This window comes from Antennarius striatus, chromosome 23 (genome assembly GCF_040054535.1).
Source record: "Antennarius striatus isolate MH-2024 chromosome 23, ASM4005453v1, whole genome shotgun sequence".
In the NCBI taxonomy this organism is placed as follows: Eukaryota; Metazoa; Chordata; class Actinopteri; order Lophiiformes; family Antennariidae; genus Antennarius; species Antennarius striatus.
The window spans coordinates 10707857-10733613 of NC_090798.1; the positions used below are offsets into that span (position 1 = coordinate 10707857).

The 25757-nt window shown below is 47.0% G+C and overlaps 4 protein-coding genes and 1 non-coding gene across 10 annotated transcripts in view; 3 read left to right on the forward strand and 2 right to left on the reverse strand.

The window, feature by feature from the left end:
- Nucleotides 1–12: 12 nt before the first annotated feature.
- Nucleotides 13–3746, forward strand: larp7 (La ribonucleoprotein 7, transcriptional regulator). Of its 2 annotated transcripts, none has more exons than XM_068308012.1 (13): nucleotides 13–150; nucleotides 586–788; nucleotides 866–966; nucleotides 1091–1174; nucleotides 1265–1429; nucleotides 1533–1623; nucleotides 1722–2021; nucleotides 2123–2276; nucleotides 2368–2498; nucleotides 2591–2703; nucleotides 2836–2995; nucleotides 3165–3256; nucleotides 3362–3746. In XM_068308012.1, the coding sequence occupies exons 2-13, from the start codon at nucleotides 587–589 to the stop codon at nucleotides 3437–3439; spliced, it is 1671 nt and encodes a 556-aa protein (XP_068164113.1). In that variant the 5' UTR covers nucleotides 13–150; nucleotide 586; the 3' UTR covers nucleotides 3440–3746. The 2 variants fall into 2 exon arrangements, with proteins under 2 accessions (XP_068164113.1, XP_068164114.1); XM_068308013.1 differs by having other exon boundaries at nucleotides 53–154.
- Nucleotides 3745–14489, reverse strand: saxo2 (stabilizer of axonemal microtubules 2). 2 transcript variants are annotated; one of them, XM_068308016.1, is made up of 4 exons: nucleotides 14414–14489; nucleotides 4864–4965; nucleotides 4624–4790; nucleotides 3745–4540 (listed from the first exon to the last, which is right to left on the reverse strand). In XM_068308016.1, exons 2-4 carry the CDS (start codon nucleotides 4929–4931, stop codon nucleotides 3975–3977), a joined length of 801 nt encoding a protein of 266 aa, XP_068164117.1. In that variant the 5' UTR covers nucleotides 4932–4965; nucleotides 14414–14489; the 3' UTR covers nucleotides 3745–3974. The 2 variants fall into 2 exon arrangements, with proteins under 2 accessions (XP_068164117.1, XP_068164116.1); XM_068308015.1 differs by lacking the exon at nucleotides 14414–14489 and adding an exon at nucleotides 5142–5815.
- trnai-aau (transfer RNA isoleucine (anticodon AAU)) lies at nucleotides 6455–6528 on the reverse strand. The gene has a single exon. It is a non-coding gene; the product is annotated as a tRNA-Ile (tRNA).
- On the forward strand, nucleotides 6616–13641 carry LOC137590405 (piggyBac transposable element-derived protein 4-like). 4 transcript variants are annotated; one of them, XM_068307997.1, is made up of 10 exons: nucleotides 6616–6705; nucleotides 6877–6964; nucleotides 7122–7480; nucleotides 7580–7733; nucleotides 7837–7949; nucleotides 8048–8160; nucleotides 8679–8838; nucleotides 9020–9111; nucleotides 9205–10440; nucleotides 10563–13641. In XM_068307997.1, the coding sequence occupies exons 3-10, from the start codon at nucleotides 7165–7167 to the stop codon at nucleotides 10995–10997; spliced, it is 2619 nt and encodes an 872-aa protein (XP_068164098.1). In that variant the 5' UTR covers nucleotides 6616–6705; nucleotides 6877–6964; nucleotides 7122–7164; the 3' UTR covers nucleotides 10998–13641. The 4 variants fall into 4 exon arrangements, with proteins under 4 accessions (XP_068164098.1, XP_068164099.1, XP_068164101.1 ...); XM_068307998.1 differs by having other exon boundaries at nucleotides 6618–6705; nucleotides 7234–7480; XM_068307999.1 differs by having other exon boundaries at nucleotides 6651–6709; nucleotides 7234–7480.
- Nucleotides 14142–25757, forward strand: part of LOC137590407 (collagen alpha-1(XXV) chain) — a 103921-nt gene continuing 92305 nt past the window's right edge. The window contains exons 1-2 of the mRNA XM_068308011.1: nucleotides 14142–14913; nucleotides 15037–15106. Of these exons, the coding sequence (XP_068164112.1) occupies nucleotides 14665–14913; nucleotides 15037–15106 (319 nt within the window). The 5' untranslated portion in view covers nucleotides 14142–14664. The remainder of the gene's footprint in view (nucleotides 14914–15036; nucleotides 15107–25757) is intronic.

Sequence of the window (25757 nt, forward strand, 5' to 3'; positions counted from 1 at the left end):
TTGAAACGCTCGCGCTGCTTCTGACGTGACGACTTGAATCTGCGACATTACACGGAACCAATGTTAGCCGTTCGTGCGAAGCTAGCCAGCTAGCTAGCGTTTTGTAATACAGTTATTTTTTTGCAGAGCGACATACTAGACTACTTTCAGGTGGGTGAGTTTTTAAAGAATATTCTGCAGCTATTAAGTGAAGGATTGATTCATTTAGAAACGTAAAGGCAATACCTGTGACATTTTAAAATGTAACCCGCGAATTTACCTCTAGCCAACTAGAGTAGTATGCTAGCTGCTGCTAGCTAGCTGCTAATAGCTAACATATAAATGGCTAGCGCGGTTAGCATTGATACCTCAATGGAGAGGAGCTAAACGAGGTAGCCGTGTTTTATTTGAGATAACTATGAATTTATCGATGCTAATCAACAGAGATGTTTGATTTGACTTGATTCTCAGGTGGCTTCCCATAAAATAGTCATTCAGATATTAAAATTCTCACTTTTGACCAATGAAATGGAACATGAAAATGAGTTAGAAACGCATTAACTTAACTGTTTTGGAGTCTGGATTGTGTTGCCGTTCCATCCACAGGATGCTGGACATGGATAGGGGATCTGGCGATGCCAGTACGGCAGAAGACAACAGTAAGAACAAGGAGATGGAAAAGAAGAAAAGGTCTCGCGTCAAACAGTTGATGGGCGACGTGAAGAAGCAAGTGGAGTTTTGGTTCGGGGACGTCAACCTTCACAAGGATCGTTTTCTGAGGAAACTCATCGATGAATCAGACGATGGATGTAGGCGCGATCGATATCAATAATACATCAATACATCTGTTAATCTTGGTGTAAAATATTTGATCTCCCTTCCTTAGATGTCGATATATCTGTGTTGGCGGATTTCAATCGAATGAAGAAGCTGACAACTGACACCAAGTTGATAGCGCGAGCCCTGGTCAATTCGTCCGTCGTAGAGGTGCTTCATTTCTTCCTTCAATTGTTTTGACAATCTTTCACTGGAAATGCTCACACTGGAAAAAAAATTAGAGACGCTTGTAGGGAATGTCCAGCGAATAGAAGTATCTCTAACTTTGCTTCAGGTTGACCTTGAGGGCAACAAAGTGAGGCGTCAACTTCCAATCGGAGACGTGCCAATAAATATCACCAGCCGCACCGTCTATGTGGTATAGAATTTCTAACTGGATTTTTTTATACGAACCAAACTAACTGGATTATATAATACAGAATAATGCCGTTATTTCTTTTGTCATCAGGAACTTTTGCCCAAAGATGTGACACACAGCTGGATCGAGAGAGTGTTCACAAAATGTGGGAATGTCGTCTATGTTAGCATTCCCAGGTACAAGTCATCCGGAGACTCTAAGGGTTTCGCCTTTGTGGAGTTTGAGAAGGAGGAAGAAGCACAAAAAGCCATTGAGGTAACGTCTTAATGACTAGTCGTCTTTGCTTTAACTATCTGATAATCCGTCAGTCCAGTGTTTTTTTTAGGCAGGAAGAAAACTAATTTGCTTTTTAAAACAGATGCTGAACAATCCCCCCGAAGATGCTCCGAGGAAGCCTGGGATTTTCCCGAAGATGAGAAAGGGAAAGCCCATTTCTGGTGTCCAACCAGGTATAGGGACTTTACATGTTCTTCAGCATAGGACTAAAAGTCCCTGCTGGTGTGATTGCTTGTGTTGATTCACACATCCTGGTGTTTATATGCTGCAGGCGAAGAAGAGGAGAAGAAGAAGCGAAAGAAGAAGAAAAAGAAAGAAAGCACCCACACAAAGCGTCCTGCCGAGGAAGCAGAAAAGATGGAAGCAAAACCGTCGGAGCACAAGAGGAAGCGTTCCTCGGCATCGGAGTCAGGACTCGGGGACGCCGTCGCTCACAAGACGCCGGCAAAGCTGTCAGAAAAAAAACGACGACGGTCGCACATGACAGAATCCGAAGGTGAAAAACCATCTAAGATAAGGAGGACAAGTGAAAGCGAAGGTGGACGAGAGAAGAAAGAAGCAAAAAAGACGAGTGAGTGAATCATTTTCACATTTGAGAAATAAAAAGCATGTTTTTACAGAAGCAGAAGAAGTCTCAAGTCGGTTGTTGCGTCGGTGTTTTCTCCTCTTCAGGTTCCCTCGTTCACAGAGATGCGGAGAGAGGTGTGGAAGATGGGAAAGAAAACCGAGACGACTCGGCGGTGAAAGCAAAGAGGAAGAGAAAAAAAAAACACAAGGAGAAGCTAAAGATCGGGGAGGAGGTCATCCCGCTGCGAGTTCTGTCCAAGTAAGACTCGGCCTCCTGTTTTCAACGTGGATCAATGGGAATGAACCACAAAGGAGCCACAAAACGTTTTCTAATCTTTTGTCCACATCAGGAAGGAATGGCTCATGTTGAAGGACGAGTACCTGACCCTGCAGAAGCGCAGCATGACGTCTCTGAAGAAATGCATTAATAAGATCGATCGCAAGGAAGAGAAGACTGAGGCGCTGGATGATCCCGCCACAGGTGAAAGCAGGAAGTTCATATTAAGGCTTGTATTAAGGTTCGAAGCTGTGTTGTGTAATCATGGTGTTTTTATTTTTTTAATCCCTTTCCAGATGAAAAGAGTCATAAAGGTGAGAAAACGACGAGCCAAGGGCCTCATTTCACCAGTGGCGTCATCATGAAGATAACGGACAGCAAGCCTCTACCAGGAAGGAAGTTCATCAAAGTAAGAAGAGCTGCTGTGTTTTAATCCCCGTGAATTTTTAATGAACTTCCAGCTATTCCGGAATTTCAGATGAGAAATCCTAAGGTGGTTGGGTGAACTAATTAATGCTTGTTGCTGCATCATTTTACGCAGGAGGCTCTGTGCAAATTATCACCAGTGGCATACGTCGACATCTTGGAAGGAGACTCTGAGGGTCACGTTCGCTTTCACACCCCCGAGGAAGCCAAAGCCGTCAGCGATGCTGGAGGGGAGCTGCAGAAGGAGCACAGCTGGAAGCTGGAGATTCTCTCTGGTATAGATTTCCTCCTGTCAGGACAGAATCATTCATGCGCCGCAAGTCCAGGATGTAGCGACTGAGATGAGGCTTACATAATTGATGGCTGTAGAAATAATTTATAGCTGATCAGCGTGTTTCAAGTTCTGTGTTTAGAAAGTTTTACCTACTACACCTCTATTCAAAGGTGACCACGAGCAGAGGTATTGGCAGAAGATCCTGGTGGACCGACAAGTCAAGCTGAACCGTCCAAGGGAAAAGAAGCGGGGCACGGAGAAGGTGAGACCGACCGGTGTTTAAAGAGACGCATCGACTCGTGCGTTAAATGCGCGCCATAAATGATGCAGTTGTTTACGTGCGGTCATATTTCTCATCACGTTTCAGCTCATAGCCAAAGCCGAAAAAATCATCATGGCCCGGGCCAAGGAAGCCAACAAGCACATCCGTTTCCAAGAAGACTGAACGCCGCTGAAAATGGCTTTCCTCCGACACACATTTAGCTGCTGATTTGGAAGGGGTGACGGCTGATGATGTGGCAAAAACAAAATTCCAATGCCTGTTTTTCCTGCAATGGATCCCAGAGATGAGACAGGAATCTTAGGTGGACTATAAAGAACAGACAACATTTTGATTTTTAGGAACTGATGAAAATTTGTAAAAATTCCCCTGTTGATGTAAATATGATTGAAAAGAGCCCCAAAATGTGGAAAAGTGAGGCATGACTTTTTGAAGATATTTGCCTTTTTTGTTTAATAAAATGTATTTATATGATCAATACTTATTACTATGCACCTTTATTTAAATTGTGTGAAAGAAAAAAATGTTTTTAATATTCAGAACAACACACCTTTATACACCTCCAACTGCAACACTGATTGATCTTTGGATGGAGTGACAACACACCCTAAAACCAGAAATTCCTCTCAGCATGACGTCAAGGTTCCTCATTGGCGTCACAGCTAGAACTGCAACCCATGGTTTCAGTTTCAGATGAAGGCTAGAAGTTGCAGGGCTTTTCTGCACTTCTGGGAGTATCCCCCAGCCGTCGCAGAGTGACCCAAGCTTTGTAGTCCTCCTTCATGGTGGTTGTCCCTGGAAAGAGCTTCTTGTCTTTCTCCTCCGTTGCCGTTGATAGAGGCCGTTTGGTGTGGTGGCATTTGTGCGCGGCATGTGCTGTGGAGAGGAATGTGTTATCCACCGGTGGACCGGACTCTTTGGCCTTTACTTGGCTATGGAGCTCGGTTTTGGGTGACCAGTTCTTTAATTTAGACGATTCATTGAGAAGCTGTTGGTTTACGCCCCAGGTCACCTTTGACCTCGTGGACTCTCCGGGCTCCCTACATTTCCTTGCCTGCACTGGATGGCTAATGTAATCTAACCTGTAGCTGGTGAGGCTTTCAAAAGATGGTTGTGGCACCAGTTTCGTTACATCTTGACCAGAACTTCTCATGGTTTGACCTTCGTTGGAAGCACTGCCAGCGACAACCAGTCCTTGTGCGACCTTCAAGCAGCCGGTCAGCTTGTATGGATACTGCTTGTCGGGCTTCCATGCTCTGTATTCACCTGAAGACACGAGACAGGACAGGTCAGCAAGTACAGATTTTGCATTCTCTAAGATGTAGACCTCATAATGATCAGGTCCTTACTCTGGTACACTGATGTGTAGTCCTCCACCTTGGATCCCAGCTGGTTTTCTACGAGGGACACAGGATTGTGGAGGGCTCCGCTACCTGTCTGGTGGCGTTTCGGCGGAACAGATGCTTGTGGGTCTTTCGGTGGAGTCTGGATCAACTTTTGGGTCACGCAGTAGGATCTGAAACACACCAGGGATGCTGCAGCAAGGGTTTTGTTTCACCTAACTGGACCTAACATTAAAGTTGTTCTACCTGACCGGGGCACTAAGGGCCCTGTGGCAGGACGGGGGAATGAACCTCTCCCGGTACTCTGTGGTCATGGAAGTCCATGTCTGCGCTCCGTGAGTGTACTTCCTGGACAAGAAGAAATTTCATCGAATTAACACTATCGATACAGAGACAGGTAAAAACCATTTAATTTGAACTGGAGCGACTCCGGTTTGAACCTGATCCTGCCTTCATGCAGCCAAGAAACAAAATACTGCAAACATTTGAAAGATGAAGGTGAGACGGAAAGAAATGGACCTCACCTCATGGATGTGACCCGTTTGGGACAGTTCTGATGTTTGAATGGGAGGACCGGCCGTCACGCACCTCGAAGTTGCCTCAGCCTACCGTGACTCCTGCAGGCCTACAGCTCATGAATTATAGAGCAAGAGAATGCAGGGTGTTGTTGAACGCCGCTGTGGTAAGAATCTAAAAATAACTGGCGGATGACTGGCCAGATGACGCGTTTTTTGGTGCGCAAAGAGGATTTCAACCCATGGAGTAATGTTATGTAAAACATTTGACGGTCTAAAAATCCCTTTTAGAAGTTCCTCCTGTGCTCTGGTCTCTAATTCGCTGAGTAAGCAAAGTGACTTGGTGGTAGGATTCCCATCTGTTCCTTTGAGGTCTGGTCCAGAAAAAGAGAGGGAGGGGAGGAAGGAGGCAGGATTGTCAGGTAAAATGCATGTGTAGGAAGGATACTGACCCGATGAAGTACAGATTTCCTCAAGTGATGTTGTCACATGGGTTCTGCCATCACTAAATGTCTAATTATGGCTTAAGGTCTTGTGGAAAGTCGCAGGACCATGACTGACATCTATGTGCAGTATCTGGTGGTATTGCTTTGCTCCCAACATCCAAACTAGTTCTCCAGGAGCAAACCAGCTGTCTGCTCTCCTGCTTGGTTGACTTTTCCGAAAAGCTGATTGAACATCAAAAACTGCTCCATGGCAGCAACCTAGATCCTGCAGTCTTAAAAGGATGTAGCCTTGTTAGTTCCTTCCTTGACAAGACGGTGACACGAGAGCCTGGTTGTACAGAAGTGGTCTGCTCGTTTGTCCACCTTACAGTTCAAGAGTTTTTTGCTGCATTATATATTGTGCAGTGACAGATGATTCTTTACCTGATGGCCCTCAACACGCTCACAGTTCAGACCGCAATGCTAAACTTTTGTTGAGACTGGTAGGGCTGCGCTTCTGGAAAGAAAAAGTGGCAAACTATTGTCAGAGGATCGTCCGAGAACTCAGAATGCTCTGTGAGAACGGGGCCCACATCCTAAATCGGTTTGAGCAACAGGACTCCTGTTTGGCACTGACAGTCCGACCAAAGGCACTACAAAAACGCTCTCCCAGATGGATTTCAATGTCTTCCTAAACCTGACGATGAAAGTATTTCATTTCTTTTGCTTTATTCACATATATATTTTGTGTATTCATAAAGAAGTGTAGTTGTTGCTTCGTCAATACTAACCTTAGTGAGGATTAATAGTGACTGTAGCTGTAAGGACAGTGGGTAACAATAAAGTTTGTTCAAACATTCACTGCGTCTCCATCAGTTTATAGAACACAAAACACTTTGGCCCGTACGGGGATCGAACCCGCGACCTTGGCGTTATTAGCACCACGCTCTAACCAACTGAGCTAACCGGCCGTAGTTCAGTAAACTGTCCCAACAGGATTAGAACACACATTTGAATGTTGTCATTTACCGGAAGTTCTTCCAAGCGCACGCGCTGCTTCTGATGTGACGACATCTATCTGCGACGTCGCCAGCTAGCGTCTAGTAACACGGTTGTATTTGCGGAGCGACGTACTGGACTACTTTCAGGTGGGTGAGTTTTTGATAAATATTGTGCAACTATTACATAAAGAGTCGATTTATTTCGAATCATAAAAGGAAATGAATGTAACAAATAGTTATTTGTCATCAGTTTTAGTTTTGTCATCAGGAACTTCTGCAGGTTTCACAAAATGTGGGATCTTATGTCGTGTATGTTAGCATTCCCAGGTACAAGTCATCAGGGGACTCCAAGGGTTTGGCCTTTGTGGAGTTTGTGAAGGAGGAAGAAGCCTAAAAAGCCATTGAGGTAAAGCCAAATTGACTAGTGGTCTTTGGTTTAAATATCTGATAATCCATCAGTCCACTGTTTTTGTTAAGGCAGGTGCAAAACTCATTTACTTTTTAAAACATGCTAAACAGTCCCCCCGAATATGATCCGAGTAAGCCTGAGATTGCTGGTGTAGGTACAGGTACCTACAGCAGAAGGTGTAGTCCTAAGAAGTTCACATGTTCTTTGGACTAAAAGTCCCCGCTGGTGCAGTCGGTTATGTTGGTCCTGGTGTTCATGTGCCGCAGTCAAAGAAGAGGAGAGGGAAGAAGCGAAAGAAGAAGAAAAAGGAAGAAGGCAACCGCACAAAGCACCCTGCTGAGGAAGTGGAGAAGATGGAAAGAAAGCTGTCAGAGCAAAATAGGAAGCGATCCTCGACCTTGGACGCAGAGATGCAGGGAAAGTCGACAGAATCCGAAAGCGAAATACCGGCTAAGAAAAGAAGACCGAGTCAAAGTGAGGATGGGCAAGAGAATGAAGAAGCAACAAAGATGAGTCAGTGAATCATTTTCACGTTTAAAAAATAAAAAACATGTTTTTTAAAGAAGCAGAAGTCACAAGTCGGTTGTTGCGTCGGTGTTTTCTCCTCTTTAGGTTCCCTCGTTCACAGAGATGCAGAGAGAGATGTGGAAGATGGTAAAGAAAACACAGATGACTCGGTGGTGAAAGCGAAAAGGAAGAGAGAAGAGAAAGAAGAGGAGAAACTGAAGATCGGAGAGGAGGTCATCCCGTCGCGAGTTCTTTCAAAGTAAAACCCGACACCTTTGCTTTCATCGTGAATCACTGGGAATGATACACAAAGGAAAACCCGTCAGATTGAGAACTTTTTTTAAATATTTTTTCCTCATCAGGAAGGAATTGCTCATGGATGAGGATCGGACCCAGGAGATGTCACTGAAGAAGTGCATTGATAAGATCGATAGTAAGGACGAGAAGACTGAGGCGTTGGGCGATCCCACCGCAGGTGAAAGCAGGAAGTTCATATTAAAGCTCGTTTTAAGGTTTCAAGCTATCCTGTGTATTCATGGTGTTTTTCTGTTTTGTTTTGTTTTCTAATCCCAGATGAAAAGAGTTACAAAGGTGAGAAAACGACGAGCCAAGGGCCTCATTTCACCAGCGGCGTCATCATGAAGATAACGGACAGCAAGCCTCTACCAGGAAGGAAGTTCATCAAAGTAAGAAGAGCTGCTGTGTTTTCATCCACTTTTAAAGAACTTCCAGACATTCCACAATTCTGGCGGTGCCATCAGTAACATAAATTATCAAACCGCCTTTGTTTTCTTCAACTGTTAATTAATTTCCTCTTGTTCACCAATCAGTAACTCCTGTCTGTATCATGTGACTAAAACACAGAAAATAAAAGTTGGAATGCCTAACAGCTGTTCTAAGCAGTACAATGCCACAGCTATTGATGGAAGAACCTAAGCGGAGCCAAACAACCACACACACACACACGCACGCACACACACACACACACACACACACACACACACACACACACACACACACACACACACACACACACACACACCTACAGCCAATACGGACCTACTCTGAGGTAATCAGGGTAGATCAGCTCAGAGTCACTGATTTGACTCAGTTTGTTATCTCTGCTTCGTGAAACGGACCTCTGATGATAAATCCGAAGACTGTTGGGTATAATTTGTGCCTTTTATTGCATCATTTTACGCAGGAAGCTCTGTGCAGATTATCCCCGGTGGCATACGTCGACATCTTGGAAGGAGATTCTGAGGGTCACGTTCGCTTTCACACCCCCGAGGAAGCCAAAGCCGTCAGTGATGCTGGAGGGGAGCTGCAGATGGAGCACAGCTGGAAGCTGGAGATTCTGTCTGGTATAGATTTCCTCCTGTCAGGACGGAATCACTCATGCACCGCTAGTCCAGGATGTGGCGACTGAGATGGCGCTTGATGGCGATGGAAATCATTTATGGTTGATCAGTTTGTTTCAGGTTCTGCGTTTAGAGAGATATGCCTCTGTGAAGGTTTGAAAAGTTCCGACACCTCTATTCAAAGGTGACGACGAGCAGAGGTACTGGCAGAAGATTCTGGTGGACCGACAAGTCGAGCCATATTGTCTGAGTAAAAACAAGTGGGGCACAGAGGAGGTGAGACCAGCCAAAAGTGACGTTTTTGCTGTTTTTTGGTTCTCAACCAACCGGCTAAATGTACACAATTTTGCCGTTTGTTTTTTTTTACAGTCGCCCGAGGGAAATGAGGCACATTCCTCTGATGACGATATGAGCGGTGAAGATTCGCCTTGGAGCCAGGAGGATTCAGGGGAGGAGTACCTACCAGATGAAGAGGAAGCCGGAGACTTTGAGGAGGAGGAGGGAGAGGAAGTGGAGGGGGCAGTGGAGTATTACTCCTCTCAATGGAGGTCACGAAACGGAGAAATCCTGTGGTCTCCCTCACATGAAGAGGCTAAGCCATTTGTTCCACCTCCCATTTTGACCCCAGGACCGACGGCATACGCTGCAGCCAGGATCAGGAGCCCCGAAGACGCCTTCGATCTTTTCTTTCCTGATGAAATCCTGCAGATTATCCTGCGTTCCACCAACCTGCAGGGTAGGAGGTCAGTGAACGACTGGAAGGACCTCAATGAGGAGGAGCTGCACGCCTACCTGGGGTTGCTGATTTTAGCCGGCGTGTTCAAGGCACGGCACGAATCGACCAGGGGACTGTGGGACAACGAGACGGGACGACCCGTGTTCGCTGCGGCAATGTCTGAAAACAGATTTGTGCAGATCGGCGCGGTCCTGTGCTTTGATGACGCACTGTCCCGGACAGGACGCCACCGGAAAGATGAGCTGGCTCCGATCAGAGACCTGTGGGACCGATGGAGCAGTCGACTCTCCAAGATGTTCCACCCAGGAAGGGACGTCTGTATCGATGAACAGCTGCTCCCGTTTAGGGGCCACTGTTCATTCAGGCAATACATGCCCACCAAACGTGCGCACTACGGCCTGAAGCTTTGGGCTCTGTGTGACGTTCAGACCTCCTACGCGTGGAAGCTCCAGGTTCACCTGGAGAACTCCGGCTCGGCGCTAGCGAAGCACAACCAGGGCATGCACATTGTACTGGAGCTCACCGACGAACTCAAGGGCCACACGGTCACGACTGACAAGTTTGTCACGTCTTTCCCTCTGGCTGAGGCGCTGAAGAAGAGGAAGATAACCCTGGTGGGGATGCTAAGATCCGACAAACCTGAGCTCCCCCCACAGCTGCTCAACATCACGCACAGAGAAGTGCGTTCCTCTGTGTTTGCCTTCACGCGAAACAAGACTGTTGTGTCCTACATCCCCAAGAAAAAGAAAAATCTCCTCCTCTTGAGCACGAGGCATTGGGAGCTGGAGGTCCAGCAATCTGTAAAAAACAGGCCTCAGATCGTCGTGGACTACAACAGATGCAAAGGGGCTGCCGAACACCTGGAGCGAGTAATCACACTTATTTACTTGTGACGTTTGATTGTGTGATGTAGCCATAGACTATTGACTTTATTTCATTCAGAAGGACGTGTCTTTGTGTCATTGATCATTTTTAGTATTTTTACCGGCAGGCTTGCGGAACCTACACCTGCCGTCGGCAGACGAGAAGCTGGGACGCACGTCTTTTCTACCACATGATCGACGTGTCGTGCTTCAACGCGTTCATCCTGTTCACCGCCGTCGACGCCGACTGGAACAGCAACAAGGCCTTTAAGCGGCGTGTCTTCCTGGAGCAGCTGGGCAGAGCTCTCATCGCCCCGGCCATTATCAACCGGAGCCGTTTGCCCAGAGGGTCGTTTGCAGCCAGCGTGGTCCTCCAAGCCCAGGTCCAGCAGGAGGACGGCGGCACGAAGGAGGAGGAGCCACATTCAGGACCCTCCAAATCACGGAAGGCATGTATTTTGTGCTCAAATAAAAAAAAAAGAGTGTGGAGCCAGTGCAGCACATGTGGAGGACATGCATGTAAGATTCACCTTTCACCTATCTGTCATTCATGCCTTTCGTAGCTGCGAACATTCACACACATGACAAAACACACACACACACGACAAAACACACCATCTGTAGACAACAAACTTAAAACTTGTTATGTTTTGTTACGTTTTAGCTGTTACGTTTGTATCCTAGGTATAATAAAATTAGATTTGTATAAAGTTCTGAAGTTGCAGGAAAGATTTGATGCATTGAAAGTAAGAAAAATATTCCTCATTGGCGTCACAGCTGGAGCTGCAGCCCCACGGTGTGGTTCTGCTCAGGGTGAAGTTCGTTTGGTGCGTTGGCATTTGTGCCCCTCACCCTGACCCTAACCTTAACCCTGGCCTGCACCGGATGGCTCATGTAATACAACCTGTAACTGGTGATGCTTTCAAATAGCGGTTCCTGCATCTGTGGGACCGGTTTTGTTACATCTTAAACAGAACTTCTCCGTGTTCAACCTTCGTTGGAAGCCCTGACAGTGACAACCAGTCCTTGGTTTGACCTTCAAGCAGTCAGTCAGCTTGTTTGGATGCTGCTTGTCGGGGAGTTCACCTGAAGACACTCAAAAGTGAAAGTTGCTAAAAACTAGTTCTTACTCCAAAGTGGGCGGGTCAGAACTGGTCGCCATGCTGCAGGATGGTGGAATGAACCTCTCCTGGTACTCCGTGGTCCTGGAGGTCCATGTCTGCGCTGCCTGAGAGTACTTCCTGGACAATTATCAGGAAAGACTTTCCTGCTTTCTTGAGAGACGGAGACGTGGAAAACTATTTCAGTTGAACTGGAGCGACTCCGGTTAGAGCCTGATCCCATCTTCACTCAACCAAGAAACAAAATGCAGCAAACGTTTGAAAGATGGAGGTGAGACAGAAAGAAACGGACCTCATTTCATGGATGTGACGAGTTTGGGGCAGTTCTGATGTTTGAATGGGTGGACCAGGTTCTCACAGTAGCCTCAGCCTACTCTGACTCCTGAAGGCCTACAGCTCGTGAATTATAGAGCAAGAGAATACAGGGTGTTGTTGAACGACGCTGTGGTGAGAATCTAAAAATAACCGGTGGATGACTGGCCAGATGACGCGCTTTTTGGTGCGCAAAGAGGATTCCAACCCATGGAGTAATGTTATGTAAAACGGAGAAGCCACTTTTGACGGTTTAAAAATCCCTTTCAGAATTTCTTCCTGTGGGAGATCGTTTTCCTGTGGTCTCTGATTCGCTGAGTAAGCAAAGTGACTTGGTGGTAGGGCTCCCATCTGTCCCTGTGAGGTCTGGTCCAGAAAAAAAGGGGAGGGAGGGGCGGAAGGAGGCAGGAATGTCAGGTGAAATTCATGTGCAGAAAAGATTCTGACCTGATGAACTGCGAATTTCCTCAACGGATGTCGTCACATGGGTTCTGCTATCACCAAATGTTTAATTATAAATTGAGGTTGTTTCCGCTTTTGTCCACTAGGTGGCGCCGGAAGCCTTGAAAAGATACGGAAAGACCAAAACGGCCAAAATCAGTTTGACTTTATTCATCACTCTTCTTTTCCTTTCTGCTTTTCCCTTCAGGGGTCGCCACAGCGAATCAATTGCCTCCATCTAACCCTGTCTTCTGCATCCTCTTCTCTCACACCAACTACCTTCATGTCCTCTTTCACTACATCCATAAACCTCCTCTTTGGTCTTCCTCTAGGCCTCCTGCCTGGCAGTTCAAAACTCAGCATCCTTCTACCAATATATTCACTCTCTCTCCTCTGGACATGTCCAAACCATCTCAGTCTGGCCTCTCTGACTTTATCTCCAGAACCTCTAACATGTGCTGTCCCTCTGATGTACTCATTCCTGATCCTATCCATCCTGGTCACTCCCAGAGAGAACCTCAGCATCTTCATCTCTGCTACCTCCAGCTCTGTCTCCTGTCTTCAGTGACACTGTCTCTAGACCAAACAACATCGCTGGTCTCACCACAGTTTTGTACACCTTTCCTTTCATTTTAGCTGAAACTCTTCTATCACACATCACATCTGACACTTTCCTCCACCCGTTCCATCCTGTCTGTTCACACTTCTTCACCTCTTTTCCACACTCTCCATTGCTCTGGACTGTTGACCTTAAGTACTTAAAATCCTCCACCTTCTTGATCTCTTCTCTCTGTGACCTCACTCTTCCACTTTATTCATCACTAATCTTTTGTAATAGGTTACTTTTAAATAAAACTCTTGATACAGCCTTGAAATTTAAACATCAAAACTTTCTTTGAAGCTCCAAGCAGCATCATTTAATTCACTGACCGGGCCGGTAGACAAATCATGAATATAATTTTTAAAAAATACCATGAATAAAACAAATGCGAGAGAACAAGTCAAGAAGCCTGAGGTCTGACCAGGACGAACCAATACGGTTGAGAGAAATCCGTTCACGAATGAACTGAATGTGATAAATGACTTAGAATGGTTCCAGAACCTCCACATCTGACTTCTGATCCAATGTCGGAACATTTAAGAGCGGCATCGACATCCATTCAACTCGTGTAGACTGAAGCTCATCGCTGACCTCCGTTCACACATCCGGCTCGATTACTCCCTGGATCGATTCTTGTTGAAGTCCAGGCGCGGCGCCAAAGCGGTTCGGACACGCTGTTCGCTTATGAATGCAAATCAGACATTCTATTAATGAATAAAGCCTGTTGGATTTACTCAGACTGATTTGTTTCCGGACTCAGTTCTCGGTATTTGCCAGAATCCTGTCGCCGCTGTTCCGATCCAAGTCCACCGAACATCACCCGGATTCAAGGCAGCGGAAGTTCAGAGGGGTCACGGACCCCCTTGCTGGGGCTCTTCTCCCCCATGAGCGTCATTTAACACGCAATTCCTCGAGTGTGGGGACACCTGAGCAGACGCCACAACTCGAGGAAGAACGCTGAGATTTGTGCGCTTTTACGCAGCGCCATCGCCAGACACAAACCTGACGTAGACATACAGATAGGGGGGGGGGCGTGATTAATCTACGTTCAATCACGCGATGACGTTTCAATTTGCATCTCAGGTGGCCCCTGAAGTCAGCTGACTTTACAAAATGAACCGAAAATGCGTCCTGACGCATCGTCCGGTCCATCTGTCGCAAAGATCTGACCGGAACGTGACGCGTCTGCGCCACACGTCAAGCGAGGGCAAGTGCGCTCCTTCCACAAGAGCGCAAAAAAAAGGAGCGTCTCAATAAATTATGCTAATCAGCGGGGGTAGATTTGGAGGCGTGGAGGCGAGACTGCATCGTGGAAAAAACTCGGCGCGGTGAAGCTGTTTCCACTCCTGTCCGTGCGCGCCGCCTCCTGTTTCCACAGTCTCGCCCGCTACTTTATTGCGCATCGCAGCTTTTCGTCTCTGCAAGCAGCAACGCAACAAGTTTTGCGGGAGCAACAAACGCGCCGTGGAGGGGGGGGTGGTGGTGGAAGGACGCGCTGACTTACTTTTCGCTCGGAGCGCAAGTGGAGTTCCACTCACCGCCGCGAAGTCGCTGGACTTGAACGCCGCGTCGCAGGATACACAGTCACACACACACACACACACACACATATCCACGCACACCACACACACACACTGCGTGCCATAAATTCGTGACTCCGCGCCAGATGCGGTTTGCTCCCGACGGCGCGTCTAGTTGTAGTCAAACGGAGAACGCGGAGGCGACAAGAGCATCTCGGTGCGTGGAGGGAGAAACATGGAGAAAGAAGCGGCGCGTCTGAAGCGGCACCGGTGCGGCACCGCCGCGCTCAACGTCGTCTCGTCGCTGGGTTCCGTGGCGTCCATCGCCGTCTGCGTCCTGCTGAGCTTCAACGCAGCTGATCTCAAGAACCGGGTTGTGGATTTGGAGACCGGGGCGCAGCGCGGCTTCACCGGCGCCCCCGGCTACTCCGCGGAGGATCTCAATTCCCTGATTGAACAAAGAGTGGACGACCTGCTCTCCCAGGTAAGACTTCACGTGTGCGCGTTTGCCGCCACCTGCACGATCCCGCTCCAGTTTGCAGCTTTTCTTTGGATCTAAAACCCCCCCCCAGACGCGCTGACGGACAATGTTTGTATTTATTTTCAGCGCTCCTATGAGAATTTCGTCAAAATCCGGACTGCCAGGCAAACATCACCTGAATGCAACTGCCCCCCAGGTAACCCCCCCACCCCCACTCCACCTCCTCTTCCTCCATGTGATGCAGTCTGGGAATGTGTTTATTTATTGGTGTAAAAAAAGATGAATGAAAAGCTCACAAACAGGTTCTCACTTTGTTCATTCAACCCGATGACGCGTGAATGGATGATGATGATGATGATGATGTGTGTGTGTGTGTGTGTGTGTGTGTGGGGGGGGGGGTCCTGACGTGAAGGATGCAGACAGCTGACCGGCCGTTAACTGAAAGAAAGGTATTTAACGCCGGTCTATACATAGAGGTGCCGAGAGGCCGTTTGACCGGTGACGCGCGGAGACGTTCCCGCCCCCCACCGGTAGATGGAAGCGTTCGTTCCACCAGCGCCGGATCGGATCCACGGATCATTCTGGGATGGATTGGAGGCCGGTGCATCACTGTTGACACCGTTCATACCTGTTTGTGGGAAGAATTCAGATTTAAAACGGTTTGGTTGAATTAATTGGACATAACTGAAGAATTCTGTTTATTTCCTTTAACATTCCACCTTAAATTTACAATCAAGACTTTTCCTTGAAGCTTTTTGTGCTTCATTACCTAAAAAATTGAATCCAAGTTGAGCGAAAGTCGCCGGTACCGAAGCAGAACCTCCATGCTAATAAAAGAATCAATGCATTGATCCTTCCAGGCACGTCGGATCACGCCGTTTGGTCGGGAGTGGAATCCAGGAGGTGTGAACAAAAGTTCCAAGTCGCCATGCGGTCGCTGTTTCCAGGAGGGGATTGTGGGGAAAAGATGGAGAATGTTCTGATATCCTCGTTTCCCCAAACAGAATCTCGGGTTGGAAATGCATCAGTCTGATTGGTTCATCAATTGCAGATGACCCGCCCTCTCTGTGGGACGTCTAGTACCGAGTCCGAGGTTCTGGTTTAATACCAGTTGTAATCACTTCTGTGTGACGGGCAGAACCAAACTGGTCCAAGTTCTATCTCCAGTGACTCGCGGCATCGAGCCCGACTCGAAACCAGGCTTGCGTTACACGCAGAAACTCCTCGGCTCACTTTGAAGGATCAGTCTGGTTTTTTAATATTAAAACGATAATGAGGTGTCAGTGTGACTCAGAGCTTTCTTCTGGTTCTGGACGGGTTGTTTTCAGGCCAGATATCTGGGTGCATTACGAATGCCGACTGGTTTCGCTCAATATTTATCCTCTTCTGTCTCAGAGTCGGCCGCTGGCTCCGACGCATCGTTTCTCTTTGAAGGAAGGGCTGTAATGTTCTTTTCACGGCCCTCACTCCATTCCTGTCACACATGATGGAGTGGTTGCAAAGACTGAGCGACGACCCGTAGCTTCAGGATGTTTCTTTCGCCGCGTCTCAATCTTTCATTTCTTTTTATAATCCATGTCAGTCTGTTGTGAACATGAAGTGTTTTATTCATGCGGATGTAGCTGTTGGCTAACGCAGAGGAGATTTTTTTTATTTTTTATTTTGCAGCTGTTTTTCACTCAAACACCGTCATTTAGCCTGAAGCCATTTTCAATATTTTTGGATTATAGCTACCTGCTAATGCTAACACCGTTTGGATCAGCAATGCGTCCATTAGTTGGTACATTTTTGCATGCACACATGCTAATCTATGACGGGGACCAATGCAAACATGCTAAACAATTCAATTCATCAATTACCTTGCAAATTTTTGCATGCTAACATGCTAATATATGATGTTGAACATGGTAAAAATTCAGGTTGGTGATCAATGCATTGCATCAAGTCCCTGCAAAATCCTATGATGCTAACAAGCTAAGCTACAATAGGGAATATGGCGAACGTTAGGCTTGCTTATTGTCAGAGTGCCACAATTTTCATTATGATTGCACGTTAGCATGTTGAGATCTTTATTTAACTGCTAGCATAGCTATGCGTTCATTTTGACTCAAAGCAGGATGAAAGTTTTGCGTGGAAGGGAATTATCTTCGAGCTGCTCGTCATGTCTTGATGCCAACGTTCTAAAATGCTACTCTTTGTTCTTATGGGAGCTTTATTCGCCTGCGACTCTTTTATCTGAAGCAGTTTTTCCACCATGCGTTTGGCGCTAATGGTCTCGGATCAGACAGGAAATGCTACGTTTGAGGCTAAAGTTTGAGGCCACGCCGATGAAGCAGGTCTCACCGTAATTGTTTCAGCATTGGCAGACACTTCTCATTCTTGTGCCTTCTCCTCCCATGGGATCTGCATTCCTAGTCGGGCCTGTTGTTTAACGGGACTGTAATAAAATGTGCAATCAGCAGGCACTGTTGCCCCACTCCACCCCACTACCCCCCTGCCCCTCCCCTTTTCCCTCTTTCAAAAGCCCTGGCAGCCTCTGCAGAAGCAACACACAAATTGCGACGCGCAGGACTTTGAATGAACCTCTCGAGCAGCATCGCGTCAGAACTCTCAGCCTGCAGAACGCAATCAGTCCTTTTCAATGCCCAACGTGGGTCGCACCCCCCCGGCCCACCACCACCACCATCACCACCACCTTCCTGCCTCGCAAAGAGCGTAATCCCAGTGGCCTGATACAATTACAGCTGTGCCAATCCCCTCAGATATCCTCAACTCAGCGGGTAACTGGTAATTAATCACTGACAGCGCTTGAATTTAACCCTCTGTGTGGTTTGGGTTTGGGGAGGCGCCCTAATGGCCATGTAATTACTGGGTGCTAGGTAAAGCTGAGCAGGCTTCCAGGTAGCCGGCATGGCCAGCTGCTTTTGGTTAGGTGAGTCAGATCAGGCTGGAGTCGGAGGAGGAAGAGGAGAGACGAGTTTCCTCGTCGGAGGGTGGTGGAGAAGCCATTCTGATTTTGATTAATAGTCGATCACATGGAAATCAGGAGCGTGGCGAAGCACGCACCCACGCATCCAGCTCGTGCTTTTGGGTGAAAAGATGATCCGCTCGGTGATGTCATCAGGACCGGAGCGTTGGCCCCTCATCTTCTTCGGTTGCCGCACGAGGAGGTTTATTCTAAAAGACTCGACGCTGGGAATAAAAAAAAGCCCAGATGGTGGCTTTATGCGTTTGACACAGCAGGTTTTATGAGAGATGATGAGGCACGCTAGCTGAAAGCGCTTGCGACCACAACTGGCTTTGAATGGATGGCTTGCTTTATCTCTTCTGGCTATGCATTAACCCACTGTTGATGGGGGGGGGGGGTGTTAGTGGGTGTGGGGGAGGCGGGGGCTGATGTATGAGTGATGTCACGGCAGCATTCAGACCGAAGCACCTCAGGCTGGGAGGATGGAGGCACCGATGGCTCGCCTCACGTGTCCTTCAACGTTTCCTGGTCGTGATCCTCGACCATCGCTGCTTTTTTTCTCTTTTCATTTTTTTAATTGCGTACAACGAAACAGGAAGCTCGGAGCATCTCCTGCTGCTGACATGGTTACAATCGGGAATAAAATGTAGGGATTTCCATCACTATCTGCGTTTTTATCCGACGTGAAGTTTCTCGAGGATTCCCGTTTGGTTTTACACCCCTTGTGGCGTCTGATCAATGGATCGATAGAAAACACTTGCGTGAGAAACGGTTTCTCCTTCCTGCATGGAGGTGAATTTATTTTTTAACTGAGGAAACGAGGAGGTGATGCATCACCCACTCCTTCCTAGCGCGCTCCTCATTCTCTTTGTTGCCTCTTCTCCCAGGATGCATCGCTCCTCTCTCGGAGCTGGGGCGGCAGATCCTCCACAAAAGGCCGCTCACAACCTCGGCGCCTCATTCGCCGGTTGCCCTCTGACACGGTCGAGAACGTTTTAGTCATCTTCCCACTGAAGTGTCCTTTGTGATGCCTTCAAACCACCACCCCCCCGCACTCATCCGTGACCCCCCGACGCTCAGAGGCTTTAATAGAGGAGGGTGGTCTCCAACGGGACACCCTGAAGGAACAGCTTATTGCTTGTTTTCTCCTGCAGCCACAATGACGATTATTAATCAGTGACCTTTAACCTCTTGTGGTGCTGTAAATCTTATTTTTTTAAATTTGGGGAGGCAGCATTACCCCAAGGAGCCACAGGTGGCGCCAGAGGGTCAAATAAAGGAGGTGAAGTCAATGAAGAAGCTGCTGCGTTTCTAAATTAAACTATGATTTTAAAGAGAACTGAGATGATGCATTCACTTGCATCATGGAAACTACGGCATCCAAAACCAGGACCTCCTGTGGCGTTCCTTCCTTTCCCTCCCCGCCGCCTGAGGCTTCGTGCCCCAGGACTCCCAGCCCCAGCAGGCATGGAGGATAAGGGGGAGGGGGGGGGGCACAGATGCCGCTGCTTCTGTTCTCCATCTGCCTAATAAGAACAGGCACCACAAATAAAACAGGCTTCTGTGCAAAAACAAAACAAGCATTGCGACCTGCCTCGACAGGAAGCTGTAATTTTCCCAGCGGGAGTCTGACATGCAAACTAGGGGTAATCCAGAGCGACCACCATTCACACATGCCCCGAAGAGGCGTCTTGGATTCTGGATAGGACGCACGTTGAGTCTGTTTTGTTTGTGTTGAGCATCTTTTGCTGTAAAAGTCACAAATTAATTCACTTGTTGATGCATTGACGGAAAACAAACTGATTTAATCGTACGATGGATCTGATTATTGGCGCACGGATCTGCCTCCTGGAAGCCGTTAAAATACGAGTCAGATCTGAGACTGTCTTGGACCAACAGATGCATCCGCATCACAAACTAGTCCCACTGTCAGACTCCAGTCTCTGTAACTGGATCTACACAAAGGTCCTTGATGATATTTGGTTTTGTGTAATTTAATTAACACTAAATTAGGAGCTGCAGAATATGGTTTTGTAATTAAGGGCTATTTAGCGACGAGTATTTTCTTTCTTTCCCCTTTAGCGTGCAATTAATCCAGAACATGTAATTAAACGACACGGTTCAAATAAACACCGCCGCGCCGGGTGGAGTGGCCATTTGCCATTTCAGCACACGGGTCGGTCAAAGATGGATTAATGCGCGGAGCGCCAGGCCGGCCCGATCGCTGCGCAGACAGTTTGGCTTCCAGGGGCCCCTCCTCTTGTATCTGATGAAGAGCGTAGAAACAGCTGTGTAAGCTACAGCTAAGACAAACGTGTGCACTTTAATTTAATAGAGTGGTCATTTGATACGGCGCTAGCAGGCTAGACGGCTTGACAAACAACGCCGATGCCAGATAGGCCCCGGCTAATTCGGACTGAGCCCAGGTGCTAATTGGAGGTATGTGGCGCAAGGATGTGGACTGAGCTTCTGAGTGCCTGATATGCAAATAAATTAGCATTTAGCATTTGTGCACAAATTGGTATTGTCGGGGATGGGCGGAAAGGGATGAACTCCTAGTTAATGATACCAAGGGAAAGAGATCAGGCCTTGGTTCTTGGATAACAGGTCAGCTCCAGGTGGAGTTAGCTAGCTAGCTAGCCGTAGCCATTGATGTCCGCACGTTTGCAGTTGTTTTAGCCCAGGCATCCCGCATGTAGAACAGTAAATTATATAAAGGATCTAACCGCGTCGTTAAAGAGGAAGAAGCTGAACGGATGCATCCGACGTTTATTCAAAAGTCAAGTCACAACAATCTGACTAATGACTTGATGTTGAGGGTGTGTATTGGTGCCAGTTATCTGGATTCACGCTGTTTACCGTGAGGCTGATGAGCTGTTTGTATGCGTTCACGCACGCTGCGTCTGTTTTAATGATCCGGGCCTCGCCGAGCGGAAATGTTACGAGGCTGTCAGAATCAGAATACTTCATGCATTTTTAATATAAATGCATGTTTGTTTTCTTTTTAAACATAAAAGTGAAATGATCATCGGAGCGCAGCATCCAAACGATGCACCGACAATAATAATTCTGCTTTTAAAGTTTCCTGCTTCCCAGTAGAAATGCATTAATTTAATATTCAGGGCGTTTTTTGATCCGTGAGATTTGCTCCAGTTTCCGCACTTTGGGAAAGTTTCGAGCAACTATGGAAAGTTTGTTTGTTTTCATCGTCTCATTGATTGTCTGCATGGATCCCGGTTAATGAATTTCGCGCTGAGCTAACGAAGTAAACTCAGTTCAGTTAGCTTCAAGCAGCCAATAAATGTCAGACGGTGTAAGCGTGAACCTGACAGAGAGTGTTGGAACACATCACAGCAACCGAGTATGTTTCTATTGATCCACACTATCGGTTTATGGACCTTTTTTCTGTGCTGGATGGACAAACTAAAATCGTGCAGCGTTTAGCGTACACCCCCGAGTTTTTCCTGTGGTCAGCCTTTGTGTGCATGATGCAAATGCATGGCAGTATTTACACACGTGGTTTGAAGCTACAGCGGGGAAAACCTCAGGAATCCTGCATTTCTTAGCGAGAGTCTATGGGGAAATCGACGAGGGTCGTTGTGTAAAGACGCTGCCAGATGATTATGACTCCATCTGGAGTAGCCAAGGTTATCGCAGCTGTAAGCTTCTGAAAAAAGATAACTGCCTGCGAGCTGTCTTTCTCCACGGATACCTCGGCTTCGGCGTGACTGAGTCGAAGCGGTTCAGGTGAGGATTATCTCTTTCTCGGGGCTAAATGGATAAAGATGAGCAGGGATCAATTACGCCGCTCTTGGCCTTCAAAACAAGTCACCTTCCCGACGTCCTCGCTCTCGGCTGCCGCCGTTTAGTGTCAGAGGCCTTTTAACACCTGCATGTGGCATTTTTGGTTTCCGGGGTGACAGCATTGATTGATGATGTAGAAAACTTGAAGTAAATAACCTAGCAGGTCTATAGTCGTTATCTTGCAATACTGCCTGCCTGTGTTTTGTTTCAGGGATCTGACCTTTGAACTCGCAGCGGCTTTTTAAAGCGGAGGTCAGCAGGCGGCGGCTCTGTGTTACTGCGAATGTCCGGCCTCGGTAGTCACACGGTGTAGGTTTCAACGGGGTAAATCACGGCATAACTCCGTGTTTCTTTAGTCTAAATGAGCTGCACAGAGTCCCTGAAGAGGTGAGGCAGTCTTTCTTGGGAATGTCACACTCATAAATCTACATCTTGCTAACCTGGATCCAGTTGCAGCAGAGAAAAAAGTAGATATGGAGTGAATAGTAAAGATAAGTGATGCCCAGTATTAGATTTTTGCCTATGTGTGACACAGCAATAATTTTTTTGTCAAGCTCATTGCAAATCAAGTCTGCTGCCGTTGAGTTAAAGTCTAATTAAACGAACTGATACCGACTTGAACGGACGTAAAACACTGCGAGCAAAGGAAGAAATTTGCTGCCTGTTTCATCAATCTTAACATTTCTGATGGACGTCAGAGCTGCATGATGTTTGCACAAGCAGTTTTACCGAATGCAGCGACTCTGGAGGGAACCGCACGATGTTTGCGCGTTCAATCATTGCGTAGAACGAGGTGGATGGAGGTTGGTGATCCAGGGGTTTGTCGGTTTATCTGCGGTCGCACGCTGGCTTGTAAGACGAGCGCACAAAGGGGCGAGAGGGCAAGAGGCGACAATGATTGAGTGCAAAGAGACGAAGTTTGACGTATTAAAAGGGAAGAAAAATGGATTTGTGCTTCATTTCTCTCTTTCAACTCCGCTCCAGGTAGACGGCTGCCCTCCCGCCAGTTCTCAGATTAGCGTTCGCTCTCCAAAGTCAACACAAGAGGAAGTGGAGAAACGATTTACCTCATTTGCACCAAGACCGCTAACGCCTGGGCGGCTCTGGTGTTCAATCGGTCAATTCGAGATGTATTATTTCTGTTCCGCAAACGACAAATTTCATTCCGATGCATCTGAGAAATGAATTAAATTCTTTTGTTTTATTTTTTATTTCTATGGGTGTTTTTTTTTTTTTTTTCTTGCTTTGATTCCAAAGCTAGCATCCAACTAAAAGCAGCGGTTCTTGTGAAGGAGACCACCGGCGCTGCAGACGGCGAGTTACAAACTGGTCCATCCCTTAATATATCCAGTTTGGCTAAGGAAATATTTGAAAAATGTGAAATCCAGGTTCACTGATAATATTTGGCAGATTGTGTTACGACATAGTGCCGACTTTTGCCCCACCCCCTCTTGTTTTACGACTCCATACAATGCTAAATTAGCATGTCAACCACCTTGCATGCTCTCTTTTGAGTTTCCCAAAATCTGCAAGACAAATGCAAACAGAAGTAATAAATCCTGCATGGAAGTTGATCGTGTGACGTGGTTGTGAGGAAATTTTTGGATTTTTTACAAAACAAAATAGCTACCATATAAAATAAGAGTTCTTAAGAGTTCAGCATTTTGCAGACGTAATTATCTTTGCAATCATTGCACCTGACAAATCTTTAATTTAGCCTATAAAGATATAAATAAACGTCGTCTGGGAAAAAAGGGTTTATGTGCAGAAAACCTTTAGCATTGAGTTTTCTTTCCACATTACCGCGACCTGAACGGAAAGTCTAAAAATGAGGCAACCTGCTCGTAAAACGGGTTACGCAGAAGTCACCATAACAATCAAGGCAGCGCTTGATGTCAAAATTGGGTCACGTTCAAGGCCCTTCCCACCCGCCCGGGTTTTAATTGTCGTGTGCTTAAGAGTTTCCCATGTGGAGTCTAATAATCGTTCACATCGCTCCTGCCTGCGCTCCAGCTGCCAGAACCAGTCGCTGCAAAGCGTCCTCCCCTTCCATCTTGGTCGCCGCACTTTCAAAAAGAGGAGCACGGGAGATGCTAGCTCTTCTATTGGCTAGATTTGTTGACCAAAATAAACTGGTGGCAAACCCCGCCCTCCCTGTGGAGCTGCGAGCGGTCCAGCCCGCGTGTGCACCGCTGATATGGTTCCCCGTGAGGAGTTCCTGGTCCCGCCTGAAGCAGGCCTCAAAGAAACAAACACGGTTTTTAGCAAACTCTCTTCTAAAGGCTTTTCTGTGACTCCTCAGAATGATAAATTATATAAATGTCTTCAGAGGCCACATTAAATGGTTCATGAAAACAGCTGCCCCCTTTGAGAGTTCGCCATGCCTTCCCAGCATGCTTTGATTCTGGTAAAAGCCTCGCTGTTCTATCGGCTTTGACAAAGTGTTGAAGGCTTGAAAAGGTTTCATCCTGAGGATTTTTGAGTGTTTTTTTCACCGGCCTGACATTCAATGATTGGCGGTGACTCTCCCGTGACACGACGTAGCCTCGCCAGCTGGAACCTTGCCTCCGCTTGCCACATCCGTTCGAAACACCTGAAACTCTAGACAGAAGCGGGTCATGCTTAGCTAATACTGATGTCTTTATATATCGAATATGTCAGTTGGGTCTCGCCGCTCGGGTCGGAGAGACTATTGGAACGCCTCCTACTTCTCACAAAGAAAGCAGGTCCTGTCAGGCTCCCGAGAAGCGTAAGATGAAGATGAAACAGGAGTGTGTGTGTGTGTGTACACACCGCCTTCAGCTCGTGTGCATCTCCGACTTGTTCCTGCCTCATGCTGACATTTCCAACCGGCGCTGGTGTAAATAAACCCCCGCGACCACAGCAGTTGTGGGGGAGGAAGGGGGACGGGGAGCAGGGGAGATCGGCGTCCCCTCCGCCCCGGGGGCTGCAGGGAAGCCGTCCTGGAGGAGTCAATATTTGCTCTCGCCTTCAAAGCCGGTTTTGTTTGTGTGCTTTCCCCTCGCCGTGATTTAAATATGAAGGAACAAGGATTTAAAAGCAGGAGCGAACAGAAACGTAGACGTCAGAAGGTCGAACGTCTGGATCCACGCCAGTCGTAACCACTGACCCTCGGGTGCAAATTGTCTCTTTTTGCAACTTTCAACTCATTGTTTTGATGCAGCTACTGTGTTAGCTAGCTGGTTAGCATCATGAAAGTCCACATTAGACTTTTAATCACAAAATTCATCCTGAATAATACTAGCTTGTAGAGATTGGCAACTATCAGAACTGGACGGTGCTTAAACTGGAAAGGGATGGGGCGAACTTTACGTTTTTGGAATTTTGCCTGGCATTGACAAAGTTTATATTAAAATATTATTCAGGACTACCTTCCTATACGTTGAAATAGCTGTATTTTCTGGATTCATTATTATTGATATTTTTGTACGTTTGTGCTTGCGTTCAATTTTACACCACGGTGGCGCCTTCACAGTTTTACCCTCCCAAGTAGAAAACGGTTAAGAGAATACTTGACAGACTTGCTGCTTTATGATCTGAGCTGATCTGACCCTGAACTCTACCATTATAGCAATCATTAAAGCGTGTTCGCAGCTTTCAAATAAATCATGGGGACTCTACTTGCGTTGCTGTTCCTCCCACGTATGAATCCATCCTTGTTTGTCGGTGTAAAAGGGAACTGTATGCATGCCTGCCGCCTCAGCCACATCAAGCAGTCAACCAGTCAAACCTTTCTATGCATAAAACTTTTGAGTGTCGTCTTTTTCGTCTACCTTCGGCAAACGTCAGCCTCTTTCCATAATCCATTTGCTGTGAGAAAACACACTATTTTTTTCCAGTTTCTACACACATTTTGACTTTAAGACATTCACATGAGACGTGTGTGTGTTTGTGTGTGTGTGTGTGTGTGTCTTGAAAGTGTGTGGAAAACCACTTTGGCTTTTCTTTGATTTGCAATGTGTACAGAATGGTTTCCATCATTACCTCTCATGTGGCCCCCGCCACTAGCACTCCTGTCGGCTCATTGAAACCATCCTCTCTGCGGACGCACAGG